Genomic DNA, 16,349 nt, shown 5'->3' on the forward strand with positions numbered 1-16,349 from the left:
CACTAATCCCAGTGTTCATATCCAGTGTACCAACCACCGAGGGCAGCTGCCCTGGAATCTCTCTCTCATCTCTGCCTATAATTAACTGCCTCTGGGCACATGCATGAGTTACAGAGATGAGTGTGGGTTAATTTGTCCTTTCTGTGGGGGGCATCCTTCTGGTCCATTCTTAGGAGGGCATCCTATGTTATTTTTGTGATATTTTCCTAAGAGTTGTATAGGAAGTGCGTCAAGCCAACTTGTCTACCCCAGCTCCCTCTTGAGACCAGCAGAAACCATTTATCAACTGGCAGTTTGCTTAACCTCTCTGGGCCTCAATTTCTTCATATAAAATGAGGATAATAAATCGAGTTGCTGTGGGGAGTAAAGAGTTCAAACATATCTGTCAGTGAAGGAAAAACAAAAAGAGTTCAACTATATCTAGCATTCAAACAGAACCTGGTGTGCCCCCAGTGCCCAATAGGTGTATGAGTTTCCTGTGGCTGCTATAACAAATGATCACAAACTTAGTGGCTTAAAACAACACATGTTTATTATTTTACAGTTCTAGAGGTCAGAAGTCCAAGATGAGGCCAGGAGTGGTGGCTCACGCCTGTAATCCCAGCATTTTGGGAGGCTGAGGTAGCAGGATCACTTGTGGCCAGGAGTTCCAGACTAGCCTATCCAACATGGTGAAACCCCATCTCTACTAAAAATACCAAAATAAGCCAGTCACGGTTGTGAGCACCTGTAATCCCAGCTACTCCAGAGGCTGAGGCAGGAGAATCGCTTGAACCCAGGAGGTGGAAGTTGCAGTGAGCCGAGATCACACCACTGCACTCCAGCCTGGGCGACAGAACAAGACCCTGTTTCCAAACAAACAAACAAAAAAGTCTGGGATTAGTTTTACTGGGCTGTTATCAGTATAGACAAGGCTGCACTCTCTCTGGAGGCTCTAGGGGAGAATCTGTTTCCTTGTCTTTTCCAGCTTCTAGAGGTTGCCTGCATTCCTTGGCTTGTGGCCCCTTCCTTTGTTCAAAGCTATTGGTGTAACATCTTCAGATCTCTGTGTCTGATTCCTGCTTCCATCTTATAAGGGTCATTATGATTTCATTGTACCCATTCAGATATCCCAGGAGAATCTCCCCATCCCAAGATCCATAACTTAAATCCCATCTGCAAAGTCCCTTTTGCCATGTGTGGTAATATATTCCCAGCTTCCAAAGATTAGGACATGGGCAACTTTAGGGCATTATTTGACCTAACATCTTAAGCATGAGATGTTTTTGTAAAATGAAACAAATGTTGCAGCTTCCTAATACAGCTATTTAGGCCCACCCGCTGGCCCCCTTGACATTGGTTTTTCTCTACCTAGGTCTGTTGTGTCGGGTCTGGACTCCCCTGCCAAGACTAGCTCCATGGAAAAGAAACTTCTCATCAAAAGCAAAGAGCTACAAGACTCTCAGGACAAGTGTCACAAGGTATTTATTTCCACAGCCGGCCTCCTTCCTTGCTCCAGGATCCTCCCGTCCGTATATGCCAAGGGATCCGCCTGGGGCCGCTGCTGGCTCTGAGCCGCCTGATCCGTAGAGAGCAAGGTGCTCCTGCCCTCGCTGAAGTCGCGTCTCCAGCAGCTCAGAGGGAGATGAATTCGGGCCTTGCCGTTGCTGTAAATCCTTTAAATCTAAACCAGAGGAGGCCCTGGATTTAAGTGGCCTGTTTCTCAGCATGACCCAGTCAGATGTCTGCTTCTTCCGGCTGGCCTGGGTCCTCACCTGTGGCTGAGATGCATCCCATCTGCTTTGAGTGATGCGAAGTCTCTCTTCCTAGTCTTTTAAAACTCCTGCTTATGTCACTGCGGCCGCTGTGTTGATTACGCTCAACGTCTCTTAGCATTCACTGTTCCTGCCCAGAGGCAACGCTCTGGAAACTAATAAGTCACTGCTTGCCTGGGACTCCTAAGAGTGCAGACGAATAAATATCTCCTTGCCCTGTCCTGGATTTGTCCTCTAGATCTTTGCAAGGAGATGGGGGGGGATCAAGATGGATTTGGGATAAAATTAAAGTGACGTCTGCAAAAAACAAAACAAAAACAAAAGCAAACAGGTGAAAAATGGTGATTGTGGCTTCCTTGCTAACTGGGTTAGAGAAGTGATCAAGTGTGAACCGGGACTTGAATGAGAGGAGTGACTTAGCATTTGGTGACTGTCCTTAACGAAGAACTGTGCGCGCCTGGGCGAAGACACAATGGTATTTCCATCCCAACTTAACTTTTGGCGAATTAGCCTTAGCCCAGACCACCAGGTGGTTTTGGAGGCTACTTGAGATGTGATTGCTCCTAAAGAACCTCCACGGGCCTTGTTAACCTGTCGATGTGTTTATTTCAGATGGAGCAGGAAATGACCCGGTTACATCGGAGAGTGTCAGAGGTGGAGGCTGTGCTTAGTCAGAAGGAGGTGGAGCTGAAGGCCTCTGAGACTCAGAGATCCCTCCTGGAGCAGGACCTTGCTACCTACATCACAGAATGCAGTGTGAGCCTTCCCTGAAGCCCCCTTCCCTTGGAGGTGGCACTTCCTGTTGTGTGTGTCTCATCCTGTTTCATGACGGCTCCATGAGGCACATCACAGCCAATGGCAGAGAGTAGAGAGAGGGAGAGCACAAAAGCAAGATCTGTGTTTTGCAGAGTAGTGAGGGCCAGGTGTGAGGTCCCCAGGAAATGAGATTGGACTCATTTCCAGCAGAAAGTGCAGGTAGACAGCTGCTACCACGGAGTCTGGAGATGGGAGTAATCCATCTTTGCTGAAAGTTGCAAAAGATCTTAGCGTCTCCCATCCCAACCTCTCTGGTCTGCATTGTGTCTGACCTGAGCAGCCTTGAGAATCAGACTCCCAAATATGTACAAGAAAACTTATTTTGAATCTGCCTGACATCAGTTTTCCATTGGCCAGAACCAGTGTAGCGACAAGAAAATAGCCTTGAAAATCCAGACCCTCTGTCATTATTTACCATGTGACTTTCGTTTTTTTCTTTCCTTCACAAGAGTAGACTGTCTTCTTCTCCATTGTCTCGTTAAATTTTTCATTCAGGTGTTTTTTTAATGTGCCCAATTAAACAGTCTTGAGAAGTTGAATCACACATTTCTAAAGTTTTTTTCACAAGGGAGAGGAAATCTATAGAACGTGGCTGATTAAGAATAACTGCTATGTTTCCATTCCAGACTTGGCTGCCTTTCAGTGGTGGGTGAAGTTATTCAGCTATGTATTTCAGATATATATTTCAGTGCCATTGAAGCATTAAGGGATTCTTATGGATGAAAGGTGTCCAGGAAAAATAACCAGGAGGTAGAAATAGATGACTTGGAGTCTTAAATGACAACTGGGCAGAGGATATGAAGTCATTGCTACTTTGAAAGAGGCATATGTATTTTAGAGCCCACAGTTAACTGGTATAATAGAAAACACTTTGTAGCCATCCAAGTGGTGGTTGTAATAGCTACTGGGTCTTCATAGGTTTTAGTCCTGAACATGCAAGTAAGTATCTCACAGGACAGGTAGATGGTGGCAAGAGACAGGCTGATGTATTTTCTGGCTGGATCCATAAGGTTACCCAGGTTGAGATGATGTTTCTTGAACCAAGGGGTTTTACAGGATGGAGACCGGAATCGGCAACCAACTGGAAGTTGTCAACTCTGATCCGTCACCCGAAACCGTTCTGGTATCTTCGAAGCAGCTTGCAGCTCTCTTAATGAGTCTTTTCAAACAAAGCAGGATCCACAGGGCATCCCTATTAAAATTTTTGCTTTCTGCAGAGCTTAAAGCGAAGTTTGGAGCAAGCACGGATGGAGGTGTCCCAGGAGGATGACAAAGCACTACAGCTTCTCCATGATATCAGAGAGCAGAGCCGGAAGCTCCAAGAAATCAAAGAGCAGGTAGGCCTGCTTGCCTGGGAGCACAGCGGCATCTCGGCTCGCTCGGACCTCTAATTTCAGGAGAGGCATGTTTGAGAGAGAGAGAGAGAGAGGAAGAAAGGGAGAAAGAGGAAGGGTGGGGGCAGAGGGGAAGAGAGACAGGTATGTAGGTCATTCAGAAACTTTAGATTTCCCATAATTTATATACATCATAGGGTGCTTGTTCCAGCTTCTTTTGAAGCTGATACCCCATAATGTCTGCTTTTAAAAAATAAAGATGTAGGTTTAGAGCAAGAGTGGGCAAACTTTAGCCTATGGGGCAAATCCCGTCCAACACCGATTTTCTATGGTCCACAAGCTAAGAATGGGTTTTACATTTTTTAAACAGTTGGAAAAAAAAATCAGAAGAAAAACAATATTTTATGCCATTTGAAATTGATATGAAATTCAAATTTCAGTCTCTATAAATAAAGTTTTTTTTTTGGAACACAGCCATGCTTGGTAATTTACATGTTGGCCATGGCTGCTTTCAGGCTACAAAGTCAGGGGTGAGTGGTTGTTACGGAGACCATCTGCCCTGCAAAGCTGAAGCTACTTACTATCTGGCTTTTTACAGCAAAAGTTTGCCAATCCCTGCTCTAGATGGTTAAAAATAAATAAATAAATTTTTAATAGCTTTTCAGATGCACTTTAAGTTTTTGAGAGAAGCCAGCCTAATTCATAGTTTTACTTGTATACAGAAATATTCTAGAAGAGAAGTTGGAGCCATTCTGGCCGAGTCAGGATTAACACTGCATATCTGAGTGCAGAAAGCTGTCCCTTGTGTTTTCAGAAAGGAGAATGGAGACCTTTAAAAAGCCCACACTTTTTTTTTCTTTCTAAATGGGTTTTTCTAAATGGCTCATTTTTGTATTGCTTCATTGTTTCCTTTTTAGCATGGATTTTTCTGTCTTTTGAACAATTGTAAATAGAAACTTTAATGAAGAGATGGCAGTGAGCAATTGGAGAGCTGAACTATCAGCTGCCAGGCAACTCTCATTCACTTCAGAAAATTTAATGGAAACATTGGTGGAAATGAACATTTCTGTTTCTGGGTAGCACCAACCTAGCCATCTGGCTGGAACTAATGCAAGAAACTCCTGCAAATAACTCTATCCATTAATTACTCTTTAAAAAAAGAATTACTGTCTTTGGAGGTTTGTTGGCTTAATATATTTATCATCTGAATATTTTAAAGTTGTGATCGGTTAATATCCTGTTGCTTGATCAAAACCTTTTAAATGAATGTGATAGGAAGGAAACCTTGTAAAAGGATGATCAGATCTTCGAATAATGCAATCTTAGAGGTTTTGAAGGCTGCACATAGGCTTTGAGAAATCTGCTTTGACAGTTGACTCATGCTCCTTTTATCAACATAGTTTTTCATCCAAAAAGTTTCAAGAGGTAGGAATCATTTTCTCCCATTAGTTCCACATGCCTGGAAATTTACTTTTAGTGACATCCTGGGGAAATGAAAGCTGTGTTTGGCCACCAGAGGGAGCAGCTGGTGTCCATAGATTCCTTAGAAACAGAATTATTAGGACATTTTGAAAAGGTATATGTTGTGGGTTGAGTTCAAAGAAATGTCTTTTATGATTCATACCACAGTTGGCATGCATGTGGAGTCTTAGATTTAATGACTGCTCAAAGTTCCATTGTGGGGAAGAAAACTTAGTGGTTTCAGATTTTCTTTTTCATCAGAAGAAGGATTTATTTTATGAGTTTTGGTGAGTTTTGTGAGAGCAGGATATTTGCAGACCAGGAGAAAGCTTTTAATGCTTGCAGCAAACTTTCAGTATTTGGTTTGTGGCATATTGATTTCTTGCAGACTTGGGATTTGTTCCCTACTTTCTCTTAAAATCTAACTTTCTGTATGGCTCTTTATTATTATTTTGAGATGGAGTCTCACTCTGTTCACCCAGGCAGGAGTGCAGTGGCGCAATGTCGGCTCACTGCAACCTCCATCTCCCGGGTTCAAGCGATTCTCCTGCCTCAGCCTCCTGAGTAGCTGGGATTATAGGCTCACGCCACCATTCCCGGCTAATTTTTGTATTTTTAGTAGAGATGAGGTTTCACCATGTTGGTCAGGCTAGTCTCGAACTCCTGACCTTGTGATTCGCCCGCCTCGGCCTCCCAAAGTGCTGGGATTACAGGCATGAGCCACTGTGCCCAGCCAGCTCTTTATTTTTTTAAAATATTTTACTTCCACCTAGCTACCCTCTCTAGAGTATTTACATTTGGTTTAAAAGAAAAACACCTTAAAGTCTCATGTGAAAGTGTGATTCATAGACCATTACTAGCAATTTCAGCTTCTTCCTTGCTCCCGCACGCAGGAAAGGAGACAAAAGTGTGGGTAACACAGAAGGCGCTTGTGTTCCAGGATTTCTGAGTGAATAGGAACATACCTGATCCTTCCTCCCCACAAAATTCTGAAACTCCATTCAGAAGACTTGGGTTAGGTAGGCCTTGAAACCTGGCTGGAATTCCCCATCCTGACCTGACTCACACCCACCAGTCTCATTCTATCCTGAGATATGACAGCTATCTCTCAGCTGATCTTGCAAACAGACCGGACGATCACCTCTCAGGTTTCTCATGAAGCAGGGATTTGGTTAGCTACTAGATTTATAGTATTTCCTTAAAGTATCCAGCACAGTATCAAAGGATCCACAAATGAGTTAGGATTTTCTTTTGCTGCTTGTAGCAGGCTGGGTGCCCCGAGAGCTTGGAGAGCTGACAGAGTGGTTGCCAGGTTCCTGCCTTCCTCTCTCTTACGTGCTGACAGCTCAGGGAAGAGAGATGTTTGGGGGAAGGAACAGACACTCTGTCCTTGCTCTTGACAAAACACAAAAATTACATTCCCTTCTTGCCGACATAAATTCAAGAAAGAAAAGGGAGCTTGAGGACAAAAGATACTCAAGATTTGGTGTCGATGCCTGAAGCCAGGGCTGGCTTTCCCATTAGCTCTAGCAGGCATGGTATCTAGGGACCACTTTACTTTTAGGGTCTCATAACATGTTTTAATTTTTTTCATCAGAAGAAAAAATTGGGCTTAAGTCAGAGACACTGTTTTCATAGATAATATTTTTTGCATTTATAGGGGCACAATTGTAAAATGTAATTTTTAATGTTTATTTTTATGGAGGAAGGCTCAGTGCTTACAGTTTTGAAAGCCATAATATGGCCCTAGTTGAGGGGTCTAGAAAAACTAATGCACCATTTCACACATAGCTCATGTTCTGCCCTGTGAGTTTATTTTTATTTATTTATTTTTTTGAGATGGAGGCTTTCTCTGTTGCCCAGGCTGGAGTGCAGTGGAATAATCTCAGCTCACTGCAACTTCTGCCTCTTGGGTTCAAGTGATCCTCCTGTCTCAGCCTCTCAAGTAGCTGAAATTACAGGCCCCACCACTATGCCTGACTAATTTTTATATATTTTGTAGAGACAGGGTTTCACCATGTTGGCCAGGCTGGTCTCGAACTCCTAATCTCAAGTGATCCACCCACCTTGGCCTCCCAAAGTGGTGGGATTACAGACGTGAGCCACTATGCCTGGCCTGCCCTGGGAGTTTAGATAATTGTGAGCAGGTTATAAAGACCTTTAGTTGTATAATCCAGCATCACCTGCTTAGTATGCATGACCCAGGAAACCTGTGCGCCCCATGATTCTGAGGATTGACCTTCAATAACAGTATGCTTTTAGGTGGGAGAGAGTGAAGTGAGACCTGTGTTTCATTTGGGCTGTTTTTTTCCTTTCTCCTTTACAGATAATATAGGGAGAGATGTGCTTGCATGGAAGCCATCCAATTTTCATAAGAGCAGCACCTCCCCTTTAATACGCCCTGGGGGATCACCTGTTACAATGGGATAAAAGGTTTCCTTTATACCCTATTATTTAAAAATTGCAATTTATCATTTAAAAGAATATCCTTGCTTAATCGATTATTTCTTAGGAGAAATATTCAAATATTCCTCACCAATTATTTCTTGGGAGAATGGATCTCAGAGATGTTATTGAATATTGTGATTCAATATTCAAAGACATTCAATGTTCAAAGACATTCTTGATTCAATTCCTTGTGCATTTCATTTTGTATCTCTTTTCTCACCCTGCCAGGCACCTTGGATTACGTAAAATGCTCATTCATAATCTTTATATTTACCCTTGATTTTGCTAAGACAGAATATTTTTATACTTTGTTTAAAAGTTTTCAGAATCACTGGCAGTTTCTTCTGGTAAACTAAATTCTGAGAAACTTAAATGTAAATGTTTTGATTTTAGAAATGCACTTTGGAAAAGATTGGGCTGTTTGGATCATGTTAGAGGGTTTGCTCAAGGGAACAGGAGAGTTCTTTCCTTGGAATTTTTCTCACAAGTTATTTTGACCGAAGCCAGTGTTTTGTGACTCTTCCAAATTTCAGGGTGACTTGCATTGCAAGAGCGATGTAACGCTCATCATTCAGTTTTGGGCCCAGAAAAATTAATGGTGAGAAACTGACATGATGAGTTTCACCTTCCAGAATTCTTTCCACTGAGATTTTCAATTACCCTCTTGTGCTGTCTGAAAGGTTAATTTTAAAACTAGTACCATATCTGATTTGTGTTAGGAGCATATGACTTCTAAAGGACATATCTATATAAATGATTACCCTTGGTGGAAAACTACATGTAAGCAGTTTATCCTTGTTTAAAGAACATCCCTATCGGCTCTCCTGTGTTAGGCCTTAAGGTTCTGTGTATATTGTATGGTGTGATTTGCATGTGTGTTCCCAGTGGTTTTACTAATGACACATACTCTACATTAAAACAGTTTTTTTTTTTTTTTTTTTTGAGATGCAGTCTCGCTCTGTTGCCCAGACTGGGAGTGCAATGGCACGATCTCGGCTCAGTGCAACTTCTGCCTCCTGGGTTTAAGCAATTCTCCTGCCTCAGCCTCCTGAATAGCTGGGATTACAGTGCGCCACCATGCCTGGCTAATTTTTGTATTTTTAGTAGAGATGGGGTTTCACCATGATGGTCAGGCTGTTCTCAAACTCTTGACCTCGTGATCCGCCCACTTTGGCCTCCAAAGAGCTGGGATTACAGGCATGAGCCACCGTGCCTGGCCAAAATGGTTTTAAGGTTTAATATTTTTTTCTCCCTCATCTTCACCCCACACTCCTCGCCTTTGCCTACTCAGTGCCTTGTTCTGGGTCCATCTTTCTGCTCTCCTCCTCTCTAGGTCTGTAGGTCTTTTCTTTGCCAATCCTCTTTACTGTGCATCTTCCCTGTGTGGTTAATACTCTTCCACTCTCACTGCCTGTCTATTCTTTTTGGAGTTCAAAAGTTCACTTTTATTTCATTGCCTACTCTTTAGGAGTACCAGGCTCAAGTGGAAGAAATGAGGTTGATGATGAATCAGTTGGAAGAGGACCTTGTCTCAGCAAGAAGACGGAGTGATCTCTACGAATCAGAGTTGAGAGAGTCTCGGCTCGCCGCCGAAGAATTCAAGCGGAAAGCGACAGAATGTCAGCATAAACTATTGAAGGTAGTCAGCCACCCTCCAGGAGGGTGCTTCTTGGGTAAAATCATACATGATCTTAGCAAGAAAGAGGAGAACCTAATTTAATGAGAAATAACCTAGTTTGAGAAATAATAGGATACCTTGGAAAACTCTTCGTCATTATTTACAGAAGATAACATTATTCTTATTTATTATTATTATCTTGGTCACAAACCCCAAGAAAGTATAACAGGTCATCTACAGGAATTTTAGGTTGTTGAGATCTCCCAATATGTTGTATCTTTTTAATTACAGGCTAAGGATCAAGGGAAGCCGGAGGTGGGAGAATATGCTAAGCTGGAGAAGGTACACTTTCCATGATTGGTTTTGCTATTAATATTTGGGGTAGATAACTTTTTTCAGTGGCCCATCATTGATGAAGAATGTTCTTCATCAATGAATACAGACCTCTCATTGAGGCTTATTTTGATATCCCCCTTTGGGTGACCACATTTGGCTTTAACTATGGCTCGAAAAGAGGTAAAAGACAGCTCATTTTTGTCATGCAATAAACCCAGATACTTAGTAAAACATAATATGAAAATTCTTATTATCTTAAAGCACTGAGCGATTTTGATTCCATTTGTATGTTGCTGGTTCTATATACATCAACATGGAGCTTTGCACTGGGACAAAATCTTCCCTGAGAGGCCACTGTTCTTCCTCTCCATTAGTAGGTTCTGGAAACCCAAAGAAAAAGACCCCATAGAAACCTCAGGAGACTAGAACTGCAATAAATGTAGCAAGATGTTAATGCCAATTTGCCTTTTGCTTTATTTCCTGGGATTTTAATTATAGATCAATGCTGAGCAGCAGCTCAAAATTCAGGAGCTCCAAGAGAAACTGGAGAAGGTAAGCCCGAGGTGATTTTTCAGGAACTTACCCCCACCCCACCTCCTTTGCAAACATCTTTCTTTGCCTTGTCCCAGAGCACGAAAGATGAAAGAAACAGAATTAGTCACCCAGCGCTGAGGAAAATGAAGGGGGAGTGAGCGATTACCTGAAAATATCAGAGTTCTGAATATAGTTTTTCCTTTTGAGACATGTCAGCAGTGTTTATTTTTAAAAACCAAGCTGTGTGAGACTCTCAAGTAAAAGTTCTAATTATACTACGACAGAACCCAAGAGGCCTGCATCTCTCGCCTCAGGGGGCCTGGCACCTCATTTATGCACATTTGTAAGAGAAGCAGTTCCCCACCCAGACTGTTTTCTGCCAGCTGGAGGCCTACCCCTCAGGAGGCTGGAGGAGCCATGGGGTTGTCACATGATTGGGGAGGGGCGTGGTTTTGGTTTATAGCATCCTGCAAAGTTTGTGCTAAAGGCCCACCTTTTATTTTATTGTTTAATTATTTAATTAAAAAAAATTTTTTTTGAAACGGAGGCTCGTTCTGTTGCCTAGGCTGGAGTGCAGTGGAATGATCTCGGCTCACTGCAACCTCTGCCTTCCGGGTTCAAGGATTCTCCTGCCTCAGCCCATCCCCCACAGTAGCTGGGATTACAGGCACCCACCACTACGCCCAGCTAATTTTTGTGTTTTTAGTAGAGACGGGGTTTCACCACGTTGGTCAGGCTGGTCTCAATCTCCTGACTTCAGGTGATCTACGCGGCTCGGCCTCCCAGAGTGCTGGGATTGCAGGCATGAGCCACAGTGCCTGCCAAATTATTTAATTTTTTTGAGACAGGGTCTCACTCTATCACTTGGGTTGGAGTGCAGGACATGATCATGGCTCGCTGCAGCCTTGACTTCCCAGGCTCAGATGATCCTCCCACCTATGCCTCCTAAGTAGCTGGGACTACAGGTGTGCACCACTCCGCCCAGCTGAGTTTCTATATTTTTTGTAGAGATAGGATTTTGCCTTGTTGCCCAGGCTGGTCTCAAATGCTTGGACTCAAGTGATCCACCTACCGTGGCTTCCCAAGATGCTGGGATTACAGGCATAAGCCACTGTACCTGACCATTTTATCTTGTTTTTAAAATTTTTATTACTTTTTTCCTAGCTTCATTAAGGTATAGTTGGCAAATAATTGCACATATTTATGGTATGCAATGTGATGTTTTGGTGTGTGTATACACACACACACACACACACACACACACACACACACACACACACACATTGTGAAATGGTTACGTCAAGCCAGCTAACAGATCCATCACCTCACGTTCTTCTTCTTTTTTTTTTTGTGGTGAGAACATTTAAGAGCAGTTTTCAAGCTCTTCCTTTAGTTGAAGGTTGGAAATGCTTAATGGAAGGGCCAGAATGACTGTGGTTGTGGGACATACCTTTGGCATGGAGAATGTTTGGGAATGTGCTTGCTGGCTTGGTTTAATACAGCTCTCTTCTTCCTCCTCCTTTTTAAAAATTGTGGTGAAAAAAACCCCACATAACATTAAATTACCATCTTAACCATTTTTAAGTGTACAGTTCAGTTGTGCTAAGTTTATTCCCATTACTGGGCAATGGATCTCTGGAACGTTTTCGTCTTGTTCCACTGAAACTCTATGACCACCAAACCTGAATTCCTCTCATCCCCCTGTGACCTTTCTACTTTCTATTTCTTTTTTTTTTTTTTTTTTTTTTTTTTTTTTTTTTTTTTTTTTGAGACGGAGTTTCGCTCTTGATACCCAGGCTGGAGCGCAATGGCGCGATCTCGGCTCACCGCAACCTCCGCCTCCTGGGTTCAGGCAATTCTCCTGCCTCAGCCTCCTGAGTAGCTGGGATTACAGGCACGCGCCACCGTGCCCAGCTAATTTTTTGTATTAGTAGAGACGGGGTTTCACCATGTTGACCAGGATGGTCTCGATCTCCTGACCTCGTGATCCACCCGCCTCGGCCTCCCAAAGTGCTGGGATTACAGGCTTGAGTCTACTTTCTATTTCTATGATTTTGACTACTTTATGTACCTCATATAACTGGAATCATACAGTATTTGTCCTTTTGTGACTGGCTTATTTCATTTAGCATAATGTCCTAAAGTTGTATTCATGTTGTAGCATGTATCAGAATTTCCTTTTTTTAGAGTCTTGCTCTGTCACCCAGGCTGGAGTGCAGATCGGACTGGAGGCCCGATCTCAGCTCATTGCAACCTCTGCCTCCCAGGTTCAGGCGCTTCTTCTGCTTCATCCTCCCAAGTAGCTGGGACTACAGGTGTGCACCACCACACCTGGCTTTTTTGTATTTTTAGTAGAGACAGGGTTTCACCATGTTGGCCAGGCTGGTCTTGAACTCCAGATCTTGTGATCCGCCCACCTCAGCCTCCCAAAGTGCCGGGATTACAGATGTGAGCCACTATGCCCAGCCTAGAATTTCCTTCCTTCTTAAAGCTGAATTATATTCCATTTTCCTAGATATACCACATTTTGCTTACCCACTCTTTGCCCCCTGCTTCCTTATTCTTGAGCCCGCTAATGAAAGCCATCATGGCCCTCTTTAGCTAGAAGCTAGTGAGAGGATGCATGCCTCTATCTAGAATTGTGCTCTCCAATCAAAGTGTGAGGGAGTCACAAACATTACTCACAGATGTCATTAAAAATTTTCTAGTAGCCACATTTAAAAACAGCAAAAACAGGCCATGCATGGTGGCTCATGCCTGTAATCCCAGCTTTTTGGGAGACTGAGGCAGGAGAATCACTTGAAGTGGGAGGCAGAGGTTGCAGTGAGCTGAGATAGCACCACTGAACTCCAGCCTGGGTAAAAAGAGCGAAACTCCATCTCAAAAAACAAAAAGCGAAAAGCAGGTGAAGTCATTTGAATGATATATTTGTTTTAACCCGGTATATCCCAATATTTCCCATAGGAACATTAACAAATGAGATGATTAAAATAAGGAAAAAATTAATGCTTAAAGGCAAATACATCAATCCATGTAGATCTTTCTGTTTTCATTCACTATGTTGCATTGAATCGAAGATGCTAATGATTGTCAGATACACCATTATCTTAAATACCCCAAGAGAAAAAAAAAGCATCAATTTTAATTGTAGGATGCATTTCAAATTCCGTGATGTTAAAAAAAAAAAGTACACCTTAGAATAATGAAATACAGAATAAAATGGATGTGTATATGTTTTGACAAATGGTAAACTCAGTATTACCTGCTTTTTAAAATTTAGGACACTATTGCCATCTTTTTTTTTTTTAAACTATAAGTTCCAGGATACATGTGCAGAATGCACTGTCACCATCTTTTTATATTAATAAATTCGGCCACCTATCTCCTGTTCCTTCTCTCCTCTTAGGCTGTAAAAGCCAGCACAGAGGCCACCGAGCTGCTGCAGAACATCCGCCAGGCAAAGGAGCGAGCTGAGAGGGAGCTGGAGAAACTACAGAACCGAGAGGATTCTTCTGAAGGCATCAGAAAGAAGCTGGTGGAAGCTGAGGTGAGCAGGGAACCTCCAGCCCAGGCCCCAGCGGCCTCGGCCTTTGGCTGTGCCCAAGGAAGGAAACTGCCAAACCATCACTTGCTTATGTTTGACCAAGCTGCTTTCCCTTCTGAAGATCCCTTTGAAACCTGAGAGGCTTGGAATCACTTCCCCGCAAGGGGAAGAAAGATATGTCATAGCAGCTTCAAGTAGAAAGATGTCTTCCTAAAAGCTTTTTTCTTGCTGTTTATTTTCCTCTGACCTACTCACTAATCTGGGAGAATTTGTATTTTTATAGGTTAACCGAAGCGCCATCACTGGGTTTTTCTTTCTCTTCCCTCTGTTTTTTCCTTGCCTTTCCCCTCCATGATATTAATAGCATATTAATTTCCAAGGCTTCACCTATTACCTGCGTGTCGATGACTCTCAGATCTGTATTTTTGGGCCTCTTCTCTACTTTAAATTCTTTGTTGTTGTTGTTGTTGAAATCATTTGTATAATTTTACCAGAACCATATTAGTGCCTTTTTTTCATTGTAAAAAACTTAAAACAGTGCAGAAGAATATAGGATAAGAAGCAATTCTTCTCCTTTACTCATATCTGCCTCCTCCAGCCCCTTGGTGTTTGTCCCACAGAAGGGGCATGCCATAGTCATTTTCACCCTCCTCCCATTGCTGGGTCCTTTGCTCTTCCCCGTCACATTCTTGGTGTGAACTTCCTGGTACATGTCTCTTTGGGGCCATCCTCACCCACATTCGTCTGCATTTTCCCCCAGCTCCCCTAAATTCCAAATGAGTGTCTGAATTGGTACATCAGATTTAGAATGAACTCAAGTCTCTTCCCCGGCAAGCTGGTTTCCCTTCTCACTTTCCTCATGCCAGGCAGGGCCACCATCATTCATCTGGTCATTCTAGGCTTGAAACCTTCATGTCATTTCCTCTCTTCTGGACCCCGCTATTCTGTGAGTCCCTCCATCCTGTAAATGCAGCCATACTGTGTCTCTCCTGTTCATCTCCTGCTTCCCATTTCTGTAGCCCTCCTTATAGTCCAGGGCCTCTCCTCTTAGCTGAGTATATTTAATAATTTCTTGGCCATCTGTCTCCAGCTTCTCCTTCCTTCCAGCTAGCTTACTCAGTGAAAGATTCATGGACCTCAAGGACCAGATTTCTCAGAATTCCCTGCCCCATCCCAAACCTTTCAGAGGTTCTAGAATGCTCAGATGCGCCCCTGAACCTGGTATTTGAAACCCTGAACCTTTGACCTTTCTGCTTTTCACCTGCTCTTCCCCTTAACATGTCCTGTGCTGTAATCATTCTAGGCTTCACCTGGGGCCCAAACTGGCTCTTGACCTCTGCTGTGTTTCTGCGAATGTGTTTCCCTTTGTCTGAAACATCTTCCCCCTCCTCGCCTGTCCTTCCCACTGCAAAACACCATATACCACCCCTCTCCAGAGCTCATGCCTTTCTGATGTCTTTGCTCAACCATCCAATTCAAAGTCCTCTTTCCTGCCCGCAACCTCCCGCAGTACTTGGTACCTCTTTGCTTTATGGTTCTTCCTCCTCTTAACCTGTATTATGATTATTTGTGTTTGTCTTATCTCCTCCAAAGGCAGGAATGATGCCATCTTCCTCTGTATTTTCCGTGATGCCTAACGTGGCACTTTGCAGATAGTAGGTGCTTGGTAAATATTTGAATGAATGAATGCACTCTTGTAACCTACACAACTGAGTACCTGGATTATAGAGTCTTATTTTCTCTGCTGTTGCTTTGGGTGCCTGAGACTTTTCTTCCTGACTCGAGTGTATGCTTCCTGAGGGCTCTTTCCCTCGGTGCAGGTGTTATGCCCATAGCGGTTACTCCATTAAAACTCTCTGATTGATTCATGATCTACAGGAACGCCGCCATTCTCTGGAGAACAAGGTAAAGAGACTAGAGACCATGGAGCGTAGAGAAAACAGACTGAAGGATGACATCCAGACAAAATCCCAACAGATCCAGCAGATGGCTGATAAAATTCTGGTGAGCAGGAATGAAAGTCGCAAAGTTAAAAGATAACAGGTTAGAGGTTGCAGAGGGAAGGGGGTAAGAAGAAGAATTAACCATCATAATAAGGGAGGTATCTCCAAGTAGATGAATTAAGTGAGGTGGTTTCAGCATATGCTGCATCGTAGAGTAGTATGAATAACCAAATGATGGACATTTCAGCACTGGTAACAGATCCGTAAATATCATTTTTTGCTCTGTTTGCTACAGCCTGGCATTTTTTTTTTTTTTAGTAGAACATGCATCTATTATTTTCAATACATTTTTATAGGAGTGTTGACATACTTCTATCAGCAGAGCTTTGGATGGTTGTCAACTTTGCAATGCCAATTTAAAAAGCTGTAGGGGTTTAGACCTTTGAGACTGAAATTCAGATTCTTGCTTTTAGAGAAGAAAGCAATTAGTCATACAGAATTGTTTTGCTAGGAGTAGTATTTGTCATAGATCCATGTTCACCCACTCATTTTCTCTGCTAT

At 42.9% G+C, this 16,349-nt stretch overlaps 1 protein-coding gene across 8 annotated transcripts in view; it reads left to right on the plus strand.

The window, feature by feature from the left end:
* CIT (citron rho-interacting serine/threonine kinase) overlaps positions 1-16,349 on the plus strand; it is a 197,547-nt gene that overhangs the window by 92,480 nt on the left and 88,718 nt on the right. For 7 of the 8 annotated variants that reach the window (XM_064379735.1, XM_064379733.1, XM_064379737.1 and 4 more), the window contains 8 exons: positions 1,355-1,460; positions 2,367-2,510; positions 3,788-3,907; positions 9,282-9,452; positions 9,723-9,773; positions 10,266-10,319; positions 13,708-13,848; positions 15,724-15,849. In XM_064379735.1, coding sequence (XP_064235805.1) covers positions 1,355-1,460; positions 2,367-2,510; positions 3,788-3,907; positions 9,282-9,452; positions 9,723-9,773; positions 10,266-10,319; positions 13,708-13,848; positions 15,724-15,849 — 913 coding nt within the window. The remainder of the gene's footprint in view (positions 1-1,354; positions 1,461-2,366; positions 2,511-3,787; positions 3,908-9,281; positions 9,453-9,722; positions 9,774-10,265; positions 10,320-13,707; positions 13,849-15,723; positions 15,850-16,349) is intronic. The other variant, XM_064379739.1, reaches the window with a different exon arrangement.

This window comes from Aotus nancymaae, unplaced genomic scaffold (assembly GCF_030222135.1).
Source record: "Aotus nancymaae isolate 86718 unplaced genomic scaffold, 86718_ANA_hifiasm-v0.15.2.pri h1tg000021l, whole genome shotgun sequence".
Taxonomy (NCBI): Eukaryota; Metazoa; Chordata; class Mammalia; order Primates; family Aotidae; genus Aotus; species Aotus nancymaae.